The sequence below is a fragment of the Sprattus sprattus genome (assembly GCF_963457725.1).
Source record: "Sprattus sprattus genome assembly, chromosome: 13".
NCBI classification, from domain to species: domain Eukaryota; kingdom Metazoa; phylum Chordata; class Actinopteri; order Clupeiformes; family Clupeidae; genus Sprattus; species Sprattus sprattus.
In genome coordinates, this window is record NC_137911.1 from 16,273,454 (window position 1) to 16,288,514 (window position 15,061).

The window sequence follows — 15,061 nt, forward strand, 5'->3', positions numbered from 1 at the left end:
ACTGATCAGAAACTACAGCACTGGCATTTAGAATAAAACATGCCACTCATGAGCATTTTTTTTTTTTTTTTTAAACCTCCTTCCTCCTTGACGCACACGAGTTTGACCGAATAGTTGTGTTTCTTATACAGATAGCTCACTCAAAATGCTGGAGCGGACCTGTGAACCTCAACCTTTTGACCCTTTGGAGTGTGAACTCACATCTGGCGCTTGATGTACTCCTTCAGGAGGCTCTCCTCCACCGTGTACATCTGCATGCGATTGCCGTCGTCATAGTAATACATCATGTTGTTGCCACCAAACTCATTGGCCATCGTTGTGTTGGAGCCCTCACTGTAGGACTCTCTGTAGCTGTGCGAGTAGTCATAGCGACCTGGGGGGGAAGGCAGGACAAGAGGTGGTTACGACCCAATAACCTCACATATTTAGTTCATCTTTACTTGGCACTATGTCCACATCCAACATGTTGCACACAAGGAACCACTGAATTAACTGAATCAACATGCATGCAATAAAATAAAATAAAATTCATTAATATCATATGTATACAAACACTCTAAAGCTCTTGGGCCGGCTGGGTAGAGAGGGGGGTGCAGAAGGGAAGGGTGGGAGGGAGGGGCTGAGAAGAGAGTGTCTGGGTCTTCAGTAAGGCAAGCCTGCTCTGGAACTCTGCCCCAGTCTGTGTAGCATGATGCCAATTATGCCAAGGGTTGGTGTGTCTATCCTTCACTAGGGTACTAGTTAAGTGTATCTATCCACTGGCCACCAAGTCACACTGGATTTAAAGCGTTAACGAAAACACAGTGGAAGCATCTCCTGAATGTTTACCTCAGGCTTCCCTGAAGGGTCCTAACAGCATATGTCACACCTGTGTGACTGGTATGGCTGCCCTGCCCTGTTTAAGGTGATGGTGCTGTAATGAGAACTCAGTGATCAGCTAAAGGGCACAAGAGTTAGACCCAACTACCACTTACATTGAAAGCGGTTTATTTGTCGTGATTATGCCGTATTAGTGTTGTGTTGAAATGGGAGTCAAAGTTGGACCATTAATCTAGCCCCTGTTGACCTCGTAACAATAATGCCAATCTTTTGCCATGGCTCCAGTAGGAATGTGAGCAGCAAGATTCCCGTCTCCAAGAAGGGGCAAGAGAGAGGGTTGACTGGTCCGCCTTCATTCGCTACGCTGAGATCTGAGAAAGCCCTTACCCCACCTATGTCCCATTACTTCTCAGGATTGTTTAATGTCTATGTGAAGCCATTTAAACATCAGCCACAAGGGGCCGGGATCACTTTGAACCCAAGACTGTCGTATTAACACACCCTTGCAACTGCCAACTGTTTGGTTAAAACACTGTGAAGCTTCTCTACTTGGCCCCCAAATACATACGTTTAATTAATTTAGCAGCTAATTGCAACTGCCAACTGTTAGGAGGGCTCCCTAAACTAGAATTAGTTAGGAATGCTAGGTTAGCTGGCATGAGACTGAAAAACTGAAAAGCTATTTTATATGTCGATTTTAACACTACACAACCTTCTTAGCGGTTTTAAACCACTGTAAAGCTCTTTGTATATCCTTTGAAACAGATTATCAATGAAGATTATTCGTTGTTGTTGCTGCTGCTGCTGCTGCTGCTGCTGCTGCTGTTATTACTGTATTACAAAATATATTAAGCAGGAACACTGGTGGACCTGATCAAAATCTTAACTTTGTGCTGCATGCAACAGCTTGTCTCCCACTACCACAGCCACACAGAGTACAACTCCCCAGATATTTATGTCAAGTTGTGAATCATATGACAAGTATTTCACCTATGGGAAGTTGGACGTCAGTGGCTGTGTTCGGGGCTGTGAGGGTTAATAGGGCCCCAGTGAGACAGAGCAACCTAATAATGTAACAAGGTTTCTATTATCGCGTCAAGGTGATAGTCACAGACACTTTTCGCCTTGATTACATTTTCCAGGAGAAGTGCAAATTAGACAGGTTTTGTGGTTGTACATTATTTGATTCCTGCCCGCACACAGAGGTGTTGGTTATGAAAGTCTTAAGGCTGTCTAGATAATAGAGGTGTGAATCTAAGCTGGCCTCACAATTCTTTCATATATTAATAAATACAAGCACTCAGATTTGAACTCTATATATTCCCTTTAAACTTTTTATCAAGTAGGTGATAACATTACATTAAGCCTATTCCTAAATACTAAATATGTTGTAGCCTTCTGCATTGTTAATACAACTTCTATAAATATGTAATGTACATTCAAATTCAATTTGTATGTAATGTAATCATATTAAAAAGGCCTACAAGATCATTTAGTTATATATAACTATAACTATATACTATAGCATACATAGTATAGCTATATACTAGAACACAAAAATATCTTAACATGAAAACAGCTGGCTCAAACATAATTATCTAGATAACAAGATAATAAACAGAAATTCATATGAAGGGCTATCTGTGGTAAAAAGGCCTACTATTTACCACAATGCCTAAAATGGTGGATTGCATTTGGCTAATACGACGCCGCAGGAAGGGGTTGCAAGTAGGCTATGAGCATTAAGATAAGATAAGTAGCAGAGCTATGTGTTCATTCACTGATGTGATGACTATTTTAAACACATTATAATGCGAATGGTATCAATCTGACGTGTAAATGTAGCGGACTAACATCACAAGACCCACAGATTGTGTACATGGAGTATGCATTGTAAGTATCTATAAATTAACTTTCCTCCACTCTATGGTGGCTGTGGTGGAAAGACTTACTTACATTATCTTTTCTTGGCTGGTGTCCCAAGACCCAAGGAAAGCGTAACATGACGTAGTGTGTAGCCTAGGCTATTGCCAGTGTTATCTGCAAACTAACTTTTCATTCATCATTAGAACTGCATATCGCAGTGAAATGGGTTTGAATGACTTTGCTGGCATGCAAATTATTCAATGACGTTGTTAAGTGCAGAATGGATGGTGGCAGTAATCGAAATGGCCTCTGTGGGATACAATTTACCACCAGCAAACCGGAGACAAGCAGTTCTTGTTTATATTATTACTATTAAAGGACTGTTACCTCGGCCACGACCTCTGCCCCGCCCGCGACCTTTGCCTCTGCCTCTCAGCCCTCCACGGACACTTCCACCATCACTGCGCACGCTCGATGTGTCGTCATTCAGGTCCTTGTTCTCTCGCCGCCAACCTTTGTAGAGGTTATGCATGCGCGCACACACACCACACATACAAACAAACAAACAAACACACACACACAAACACAAACAAACATACACACAAACAACCAGAGTCCAGACAAGACAATTAAAGACAAATACAGAGTTACCCTAGTCAAGCTCACATAAATTAATGTTTGTGTGTATGTATGTGTGGATGTATGTATGTATGTATGTTTTTGACTAATATAATGTATAGTTTCAAGTCCTACTTTTGTCTCAATTCTTTATGGTCGCATTAATGGGTGTGTATGTATGGGTACAGGCCTACATGTATATTGTCATGATCGTGTGTTACACACTTTTCTCACCCCCTCTTCTCCGCTGACTGGCGTTCTGCGATCCCTCTCCATCCTCTGTCCTCTCTCCTGTGGGTGGATTGGGGGCGCCGTCTTGCTGGGCCTCGCGGTTCTCTTTGCTGTCGCTGCCGTCGCTGCTCGTTTCCTGCTTCCTGTCCGAGCCCTGCCTCTTCTCGCGGCGAGGACCCTGCCCCTTGCGACCCTGTGAGTTTATGAGGTTATTCTGCTGCGGGCAACACCAAGGGACACTTAGAGGTCTGCTTCCACATCCTAATGTACTCCTATTACATACCAGCATATCAGTGCTTTAAAGTGCTTTGGATAAAAGGTTCTGTTGAATGAAACATGAATGAAATACATATGTATCTTTCAAGGCCAACCAAATCTTGAGCTACAAACCCTGAGTGTCAGTCAAGACAAGGCTGTGCATCAAAAGAACCTCGCAAATCTTATCATAAACTCAGAACTCATCCCATTTGCTCATTTGCAACAACACATGAATACACTGTTAATATGACCGGCTTTATATGAAGGCCTGCTTGCAGCAACTCACAAGGTCATGACTGATTGTAATTCAGTCCTAATGAGTCAACACAGGCTATCAACACAGCCCTCAATGTCTGGCTAAGGAATATACTGTTGATTCAACTCCGGTTTATATGCAAGCTCATAATAAGGCTCTTTATCAGTGCGCCAGTGGGTTCCTGTTTTGGTTCCATCTAGTGGACACGTTTAGTATTGACAGGACAGAAGCTTGTTGAGGCTGGTTCAAAACAGCTGCTGTTGGGCTGATGTTTTTCTCAATATAAATCCAGGAACCTGTAAGAGAGCCCCCAAATCTCCTGGTTATCTAAGAGAAGAATCCTGAAAAGGCAGCAGAGGGCGAAACAGCTCGAGGGGATGGGTGCAGAGTGGGGGTGGTGAACTGATCCAAGCACGTGTTAATGCAAGAGCTGCTTTGTCGAATTGTCACCAGCGGGAGGGGGAGGGGGGTGGGGGGGCAATGGTGGGTACGAGAGAGGGAAAGAAAATAAAAATTCACCTCTTTGTTGGCCAATTCTCCTGGGGTGGGCCAGTTTGTAATGTCACTGAAGTCACCCGACTGCAAAAAGAAAGAGACAGAACATCAACAAAAAAGGTCAATAGATACATCATCAGTGAAATTCCTGACAAATCCCCCCTGATCTGACAGCCATGTTAACAAATGGTTGGAGCTGGTATGCAAATTCATGTTTAAATGTCACAAACGAGAAAGACTGTGAGGTTTCCCCCAAGGCCAATCATTCAGGAGTTACAAAGTGTGAGAAAGAAGTAAGAGGTGTGTGTGTGTGTAAGTGTGTGTATTTATATATATGTTTATATATTATATGTATGTGTGTGTGTCGTCTTATTGTTGTGGTTCAACTGCCACTGCACCATCAAGACTGCCCAGGTCTCCGTATGCATGTGATTATTGCCTCCACAAAGGAGTTTACTTTTTGGTTGAGTTTATTAGCCTGTTTTCATAACACTTGGTCGGTGGTGTAGCATAGGACAACGAAGAATACGTTACATTCTGCGGTGGCTTCAAACTCACAGGCTAGATCCCTTCATTCATTTTTACTATGGTTAACAATGCGAGATAGGGTATTTGACTATGGCAGAGGTTTACGATCTCCAAGCGCCCTTCTAGTGATGACTGTATCTACAGCCACAGAACAAATGCTTTGGACTGTCTTTAGACACCATGCACTTTAAAAGCAATCCACTTCCTTTAAATTCCAGATGTGCTCCAGTGTCATTCTCACACAGCTGTCTGAACATCTCCATGTCTCATGTCTTATTTGAGAGATTTCAGCATGGTTTTAAGAACTGCCTGGCCAACTAAATTCCCAGAACGCCTAGCGCCAGATCAGATTCCTGTGTGTCCCAATGTGGACCAGAGGCAGAGAGCGAAGCTGACACAGTCAGTGGGTGATGGTCACACCCTGTGTGTGTGTGTGTGTGTGTGTGTGTGTGTGTAATACTATCCTTCAACAGCACATACAGTATTACACACTTAGAGAACACACCACAAGAGAGCTGCTTGAAGAGTACCTTTGACATATCTGTGTGAATGTCAGCCTCCCGCATATCAAGCCGGACTCAAACTGAGTAAGAGACTGGAATAACTCATCCTGCCTTTTACTCACTCCGTCATCGGATGACAAAAAAAAACAGAAGACAAAAAAAAAAGGCGGTGGAAAAAAAAGCATTCCTTCACAATAAATGGTGTCTGTTTTTCCAGAAATAACCTCATTGCTATGGACTTCCAGCAACCATAGAGAAGTGCAAAACAGCAGAGGAAAGAGAAACGGTCAGCGAGTTGTTGGAACTGTTTGCTACTGGAAGGGACGTTAACCTGGAGTTTAGACACCACACACACACAAAGTTGGCTATAGGTTCACACTGAGGAATCTGATTATGATTGTCTGGTTTTCACCCTGACCCCTGAAGCACTGTTGTTATTGGTGGTATTATGTTATTTTATGGTTGTTTACCAACACTGGAAATTCAAACCTGTCTTACACATACAGGCAGGCAAGCAGGCAGGCAAGCAGGAAGGCAAGCAGGCGCGCGCGCACACACACACACACAAACACACACACAAGCATGCAAACACATACTCACGCATAAACGTGCGCACACACGCACACGCACACACACACACATACACAAACAGGTTACCTTGCTGGATTTCCTGGAGCGAGGCTTTGCAGCACGGACCACTTTGGCAGGACTCTGCGGTTCTGTGGAAACACACAGATAAAAGTGAGAAGGTGACCATGTGTGTTTGTTCATCCATGGAACAACACACCACACACTGCTCAAATCCAACAAACACCTACGCCATCTGACTCCAACTGGCTCTGAAGACTGCAAGCAATGCACATCTTGCGTGGCACTTACTTAAACAAGATATATATTTTTTCTTCTTCTTTTTTGTTCCACTGTGTTTACTTAGATTGCATTAAGTTGCAAAAAAAAAAAAATTCTCCAACTAGTTTCTGTGTTTTTACAGACAGGGAAATAGGCTAGGACTAGGGAATGAGTCAAGTTCTATTGTGTAGCGTTACATTTGTTCAGTGAAATTATCTGTGTGTGGCTACCCTGATATCAAAAGTCATATTCATTTTTTTGCAGAGAAGTAGGATATGGATCAGATACCATTCCAAGAAACAGGTTTGCACTGCTCTATGAAACAAGTGAAAAATGTATTGCTTTCTACACACAAAATAATTTAAATTACAAATTGTATAAGATGAAAACCGCTAAAACAGCATGTGAATTGAAATAAGGTAAAATTGTTGTTGTGCTTCTCTGCATAATGACATTGGGCACCCCCACATTAACACACAAAAACACCTGTCGAACAAGGTCGCCCATCCACACACGTCAAACATTAACCACACAGGAGCAAACAGCGGGACTGTATTTACAACAGACGCTCGGCAGTGGGCAGCCATGGCTGGCACGCGTCACGCTTGTTCTCCCCCTCTCTTTTTCTTTCTCTCTCTCACTGATCCTCTGCTTCTCTCATTCTCTCTGTCACTCTCACAATGTCAGGTCCCTACGGTATGTGGGCCGTTGTTCATTAACAATGGGTTGCCAGGGCATATTCGTTTGCGGCAACACAATACATGACATGCAGAATCCACTCTCCTGCTTCAGGAAATAATGAGCCCTGAATTCATGGCAACTAGTGTAACTAGTTAACCGAACACGGCTGATATCATACTGTTAACAAGTGTTTCAATATTGATGACATGATACAGTTGTGGGGGGAGCTTTTTTTCCAGGTGCCAAAATGTAACTTTACAAGCTAGCCAGCCCAACGTTTTCAACATAGAATGAGAGACATGAGTCAATAACTCAGGAATATAGAGCCAAGTCACTGCTGACTCAACTTGGGTTTATTTCCAAAGACATTCTGAACTTTTCTGAACTTTCTGAATAAAATCACAAGTTTCTTTCTTACGAGGACATGTACCAACACTGCTTACAAAACCAGTTTGAGACGGACGTATGCACAGGCAAAAACTGTCTCATCAAAAAAAGGGAAAGACAGCTAAAGAAGAGAAAAAAAATATCATAGGATTTTACAGGCACAGAGCAGGGCGCCCAACCCTGGGAGTGTCAGGGGTCCTTTATCATCAGGGATGGCCTGCTTGATAAGGCTCTGGGTGCTGGGAAACAGTATGGGGTGTGACCCAGCTCTTGGACACACTAACACTGATACTGGCCTGGCACAGAAAGCTGGGGGGGACCTCAGCATAAGAGGGATACCATAAGTCACCTCTAATAGAACATGTATAGACTCACAACAGAGGAATTGTGTTAAAAATAAATAAACAAAAAGACATTCAGGTAACAGTGAAACTTACAGTGGCAAAGGACTTGTACTTCACAGACAAACTCAAGAGTTCTGCTTTGTCTAACCTGACAGGTGCCATTATTATTTGCACATCATTATCTGTGAGTTTAAAGAGGTGTGCACAAGCCTGCCTAACTGATCTTGCCAACATGCATATTTCTTCAGGTTTGGCTCATTTTCTGTTTGCAACGTCATGTAAGAGCAGTTTGTTTTTTTATAGCATGCTAAAATAAGGCTGTTTTTGAATACGCAAGTCAAAAAAGTCCTTGTTGGTTAACACATAGACTATAGAACTGAGACATGTGAGCCATCTGCCTCTTTTCACGTGAAGAACTAAATTGGAAAATGTGTTTATGAACTTTATAACTGTGAACATTGCTTTTCATTTACAGAGATTCTGAAGCCATACTATTCTGTCACAACTTTCCCATTTGAGACAGTAATGCATTATGGGATCTTAGCCTTTTAAATTAGCCACAGGATAATCTAATTATGACCAGACTTGATCCTTAAACTCGCTACCCTACAAGGCCTCTGGAGTTTTGTTCACATTAACGAATGCTTGATGGAATGCTGCAGACACACATAAATGCACCAACTACTACTGGTGTTGCTTTATTAACCCTTGTGAAATGGTATAATACCCATAAAACATTTGGTAGTGAGTGTGGCATTGAAAATGGTTAAGTGAACAAATCTTATAAACTTGGTATCTAAAAAACATGATATTTAATAGCATTGTTCGTTTCTTCCACCTGGCATAGCTTACAATGTTTCTAAAGGATAACATGGCATAGTTCAGAAGATTTCTCAAGAATAATATGACCGTTGCCTTCCTACTTTAAACATTACAACAATACAATATTAGTACCATATTGGGCCATAAAACCATTCTAACGGATTAATTTAATAACTTTGCTGTCAGACGTTGGAATACAACTTTGTCCACTGTTGACAAGTTCATGACAATACATGGCAATTTGTCAATGCCTGAGAACCAACTGGGGGAAGCAGTTAATTTCCAAAAGGATAATGTCCGATTTGATTGACCATAATGATCGTAATAAACTGATATTTAAAGAGGTGCTACAGCACTGAGGCCTGTGCATTGCTCCTGCTCTTTGCAACAACTCCCGTCACATAAAGTTGCAGTTGTCAGCACTCCACGTGCTCGAGTGCAATTTGATCAGATACCGAGGGGGATGGGGACAACCGAATCTGCCACCATCAGCAAATCTCCCCGAACAAGTACTCCAATCGGGTCCACATCAGCTCGTGTTATGAACAGAACCGTGGTCAAGTGCGATAAAATGTACTTGCTTGGGTGAAAATAGCATTGAGCAGCATAGGTTCCGATGCACCCTAATAATAGTGAGTCATAAGCAAACCGCTAGCATGTTGGCCGTTTCGCTGAAGCCACGACCATCATAACATAATTACGGTGGCAAACAACTCGCCCACCTCAATACATTTGAAGGTAGCTTATTTGACTTACGTCACCATACAACGTCCACAGACATTACAACTTTGGTATCTACTCCACTAATGTTAATGCTAGCTAAGTTAGCTCGCTGAGTTTTCATGATAGGTTTACTTAAAAATCTGACATTTGGGCAAATAAATACTGGTGGCAACATGGGTCATGTAAATGGTATGTTGCTAACGTATCTACTTTACCGGTCATGAAAAAGAAAACAACGCTAACAAGTAAGTTACAAACAAATGCACTTGTGACAGCTGTCTTAAATCTACATGGCTAATTCTCTAAAGCTAAATAGCAAGCTAATAGACCACACCTCTTCCCTCTGATTTGCCTTTTCCATGTCCATGTATGAATAACAGAAAATTTCACTCGAGTTGCCACAGATATGGTTATTAATCATGTCCAAGTTCTCAATTCTACGAACACTATTTAAAAGAAAAATAAAGTTGTTCATTATTGTCTGAGTGACATCAAAGCAAAGAACGCTAGTTATATAGTAGAATAAGCATTCAACCAATCGCTGGTTTGCCAACAGACAGAAAACACATGTAGATAGCAATGCTATGTTAGCGAAGTTCTTTAGCTTGCCATCTAAATCCTAAGCATGTCAGCTAGCTTAGTTTAACTTAGCAATGGTTACGAGCTAACGTCACGTTTAGCCTAACGAAGTAGTGAGAAACTTTCCAAACAAGCCCATCGCCATATGTTCTACTATCAGTGTGGCAGTGTTTCAGCTGATATTGTCATAAACTTAAGAGAAACAAACAAACCTGTCTCTTGACTGTTGCTAGTTGTTGGATTGTTGGAGGGGCATGCATTCTTCTTCGTCCACGGGTTTACCTTCGGTGGAGGTGCCTCGATAACTTTTTTCTTTGCTTTTTCGTGAGGGTCAGCAATATTGCTCGTGGCATTTTGGTCATTTTCTTTGTTGTTAACGTTACCCTTGTTTATTTCGTCGGCAGGGGCTAGGGTTTCCATGATCCCCTGTTTTTGATGTTTTGAATCGACTTTGAGATCTCTGTGCCCCTCCTCGTGGTTGGCTCTACCAGATTCCTGGGGTCGGTCGATGTCCGAGTTGTTTTGGTTCTCGCCACCTAAGCGACTCCCTGTCACGACGGACTCACCGACAACAACTTCTGTAGACATCCTGCAACGAAAAATCCTTTCCAGGACTTTTCAAGATATCAAAAGTAGAAAACGTGTTTTTGTACTAAGAGTTAAGCGACGAATTGAAGACAAGCAGATTGTAAACAAGTTGAAGTTGTAACACGCTTGCCAGCAACATCAACATATATGATTTTGTAAAGAAGCCATTGCTATGAGTAACTGGACCGAAAACGACGTGCAACTAAAATCCTAACTCTTTTCAAACTTTCCGAATTGGCTGATCAGCAAGTTAGCTACTTAGCTTCCCTAGAGTACCTATCAGTTTTAATGGCCACGAGTTATCGTACGGCCAGAGGAGTTGTTGCTGCCCCTACTGACCACTCGTGGTAGGACAGGCAGGACGAGTGCCATGTGGTTGCCTCAGGGCGGTGAATCTGACGTGGCCTATCCACGCTGAAGCATCGCTCGAATGAGGTAGGCGGTCTGAACTTCAACTATTATTCGGTGGCGTGGTTAGATACCGATGTCACTTATCCTGTAACTAGGCCAACCAACTCATTATGACATAGCATATGCCTACCACATCAAATTACATGTGTTACCGAGTTGCAAACGTAAATTCACAAATATTCCCATACCCCCTCATATTTAGAATTCTAGGATAAATTATCATTTAATTTCACCATCACGTCATTATAGTTACTTTAAGTGTGCTTTGCTGTCTTCATGTGGTGGCAAGTTGTTACAGTCCACGTAATATCAGGTCGAGTAACTTTACACTCTATCACATGGTCGTATCAGCTAGAGCTCAAGACAGTAAATAAAAGATAGAGGCTGCCCTCTGTCGGCAGTAATCTATTATTACAGACAATAATACAAACGACAACAACATTCATGAGTTTAAACACAGAATTATATTTACAGCTTAAGTGTTGCATTTACGCTACAGTCTCAGTTAGAATGTTTCATGCTGATTGATGGTTGTGGAAGAGGTGAAATCTGACTGCAGGACATCAGTAACCAAACCCTACAGTCAGGGAACTGGCAAAAGTCAAAAGAGTCAGGAGAACTTGTCCTCGTGAAGCAGCTGAGTACAGAGATTTTGGTCGTGTGTATATGTAGGGGTGCTCCTAAAACAAGGTGAAAATGAAACAAAACAGAGGCAACAATCTGATCAGATTAGAGTATCGTGGTTTCCATTGAGATCACCATCACAGGTGAGCTCACAAAGCAGTTTTTGCCAGTAAAGTTACATTTATTTTACTACGTTTGACTACATTTCTTGTATACCTTGAACCTTTCAACATTTATTAAAGCGTAGATACAACTTCATCTTCTGAGCATTTCTATAGATTGATGCAGCTATAGTACCTGTGAAGGGCAGATGAGTTTCACAGGCTCGGTCAAACTGGATATAATGTCTTTCTTACCCTCAGGCTGGAACTAAATAGGCAGAAAGGGGATTTACCGAGCGCCAAAATGTTCTTACACAGAAACAATATCAGACACAGTTCAAGTAACCCTTGCCAGTGAACATAACAGATCATTCTGTGGATAATGCGTGAGTATGAGTATAGCTCAGTGTTGAGATGAATCGATACTTCTGTATCCATACTGTGCAAAGGTGCAGGATTTGTGTTAAGACACAATAACACCCACAACCTACATATCTCCCGAGATTCTCCCAGTTGAATGCCTCTACAGAGACACTCACTCACCATGTTGTTCCACAAACCCTTGGCCAATTCTTCATGGCCTTTAATACTAAAGTGGAAACAGTCAGGTCCAAAGAAACTGAAGTCAACTGTGCCATCCTACAGACAAACCAACAAACAAATTAGACAAATTAGAGAGATAAGAGACATTCAAGTGCTAACAATAGGGCTAACAATAATACCTATGCTTGAGGGTTTTCCTTTTTCATTTAACTAACTATTTAAAAAAAACTGTCTCGTAAACAGTGTCCTTTGGATTTCAGGTGTAACCCTTAGCACTGGTAGTGCACTGTGAACTTACAGGTAATTTGGGAAGCTCTGTGTGAGTAAGATAGGGCTGAAGAACCGCTGCAAAGTCATCCTTGAAGAACTGGCCACTGTGGATGAGTTCCTCCAGCCTAAGCTGTAGTGTGAAATGCAAAATTAATATTCAGTAGTCATCCAGGGAACTTAATTAATATTCAGTAGTCATCCAGGGAACTTAATTCATATTCAGTAGTCATCCAGGGACTTGGGTCCACGACCATCTCAGTGTTGAAAAGTAGCATTCTTTAAGACCTAGGCCATAAAATATAGAGGAGGTTCTCATGATTTTAAGAAATTAAATTGTCAAAATGCAAGGGGCTTAGGGGAGTCGTCAACCATCAATGAGGAACTGAATCTCACACATAACATAATACATACATACATCGACAATTTGCAATGTTAACATCTATCTATAAATCCAGGAATCTCTGTGTCTGTCAGTCTGTCTAGGGCGTATCTCCCTGACGGTAGTTACGTTAGTTATGAGATTTCGCATGTAGCTTACGCATGTCATGAACCTGTGCATCCTTGATTTTGAAGATTTTTGAAATCATAGTTCGCGATATTTGTATTTTACCGTTTCCCGTAGGCACTAATGGGTTATCGTTTCCCGTAGCAAGTCCCACTGTGCACCGAAATGACGTCACAATCGAACATATACGCGTAGCGGTATTAAAACTACTAGTGCAGTGCCCGTAGGAATTATGCATTCTGTAGTGTTAGCAGACGTAGGTGTAGGCTAGCTGTTGTTCAGTGCAGAACTGGGAGGATAACATGACAACGTGGCCCGACATAACTTACAGCGAGAATTGCGCGTATTTCGTGGACTCCATAGCAACAGATGGGAAAGCAATGTAGGCCTACAATCTGAAAGCCTCCGAGGCTTATCAATATAAGCTACCATTTGTAGCGGCCACTCTTGCGTTGTGATTTTGATTGGCACCCAGCCGTTTATTCATACACTCTGACAGGTTTAATGAACACAGAGCAAAGGCGATCACACACAGTATCTTCCGAATGACAGCCTCTCCCAGCCAGGGTAAATGCAGACTGAGGTTTAGAATATTGCAATAATGAGAAAACAAAGTCTACACACGAATTACAACAGATACATCGGGACACATCTGAAAACCTCTCTCATTGCGTCAGTAGATGCATGAACGCATGGTCACTGGTCTAGGCTAACCATCAACATTGAATAGAAAGCTAACTCTTATACAAATACATCAAACTACAATATACTACTTAACATGGTAATGAGAGTTGGTTACATGCCAGGCCCATATGCATCAGCTGGGGTAACATCTATGACAACGACTGTTCTATGACTATGACATCATTCACGTTGCGCGGGTCCGCTACATAGTGCCTCACTACCCGTGCCTACCACAAACGGTAAAATACAAATATCTCGCGAACTATGAATTCAAAAATCTTCAAAATCAAGGATGCACAGGTTCATGACATGCGTAAGCTACATGCGAAATATCATAACTAACGTACCGTCAGGGAGATACGCCCTAGACAGACTGACTGACACACTGACACACAGAGATTTTTGGATTTATAGATAGATAGGGCCTACGTCCATATTTTGATGGATTAGCCTACTATTCACTGTCTGTTAGATGACTCTACAACTCTAGACATTACTTTGAAACTTAATATAAAGAAGCTTAAAAATAAACGAATAGATCAAATCAATCACTGTCTTAAGATTACCTGAGCAAAAGTCTGTATCTGTTCACCAAGAAGAATTTGAATGCGGACCTTATCGTATCCAACGCTATTCTGAACTTTGAGTGAAGGCATGATAGTTTATATTGTTTGATACTGCTAGGCGTATGATTGTGACGTCACTACCCATAGTGCCGACGGGACGGGAAACGATAACCCATTGTTTCCTACGGGAAACGGTAAAATACAAATATCTCGCGAACTATAAATTCAAAAATCTTCAAAATCAAGGATGCACAGGTTCATGACATGCGTAAGCTACATGCGAAATCTCATAACTATCGTAACTACCGTCAGGGAGATACGCCCTAGACAGACAGACACACAGATTCCTGGATTTATAGATAGATCCTGCCTTCACTCAAAGTTCAGAATAGCGTTGGATACGATAAGGAGGTCCGCATTCAAATTCTTCTTGGTGAACAGATACAGACTTTTGCTCAGGTAATCTTAAGACAGTGATTGATTTTATCTATTCGTTTATTTTTAAGCTTCTTTATATTAAGTTTCAAAGTAATGTCTAGAGTTGTACAGTCATCTAACAGAATTTATAGTTCGCGAGATGTTTGTATTTGATCGTTTCCCGTAGGCACTATCTTATCGTTTCCCGTAGGCACTATGGGTAGTGAGGCATTATGGGTAGTGTAGTAATTCAGAGAAAGAGGTGAAATGCGTTTGTTGAGGGCGCCGCCCAGGGGTTTGTCGCGTAAAATTTTCATGAGGAACACACACAAATCTTCGACGTCTGGAGTAGGCCTGCTCATATGTAAGTAAATGTAAACTCAATGACCAATC

At 41.8% G+C, this 15,061-nt stretch overlaps 1 protein-coding gene across 5 annotated transcripts in view; it reads right to left on the reverse strand.

Moving 5' to 3' along the window:
* larp1b (La ribonucleoprotein 1B) overlaps positions 1-11,142 on the reverse strand; it is a 29,808-nt gene extending 18,666 nt beyond the window's left edge. Inside the window, exons 1-6 of one of the 5 annotated variants that reach the window (XM_080850422.1) lie at positions 10,172-11,142; positions 6,232-6,293; positions 4,568-4,627; positions 3,529-3,748; positions 3,073-3,198; positions 202-373 (exon numbers count right to left, since the gene is read on the reverse strand). In XM_080850422.1, coding sequence (XP_080706548.1) covers positions 202-373; positions 3,073-3,198; positions 3,529-3,748; positions 4,568-4,627; positions 6,232-6,293; positions 10,172-10,547 — 1,016 coding nt within the window. In that variant the 5' untranslated portion in view covers positions 10,548-11,142. Of the gene's footprint in view, positions 1-201; positions 374-3,072; positions 3,199-3,528; positions 3,752-4,567; positions 4,628-6,231; positions 6,294-10,171 lie in introns of all 5 variants that reach the window. The other 4 variants (XM_080850423.1, XM_080850421.1, XM_080850424.1 and 1 more) reach the window with 4 other exon arrangements.
* Positions 11,143-15,061: the final 3,919 nt, after the last annotated feature.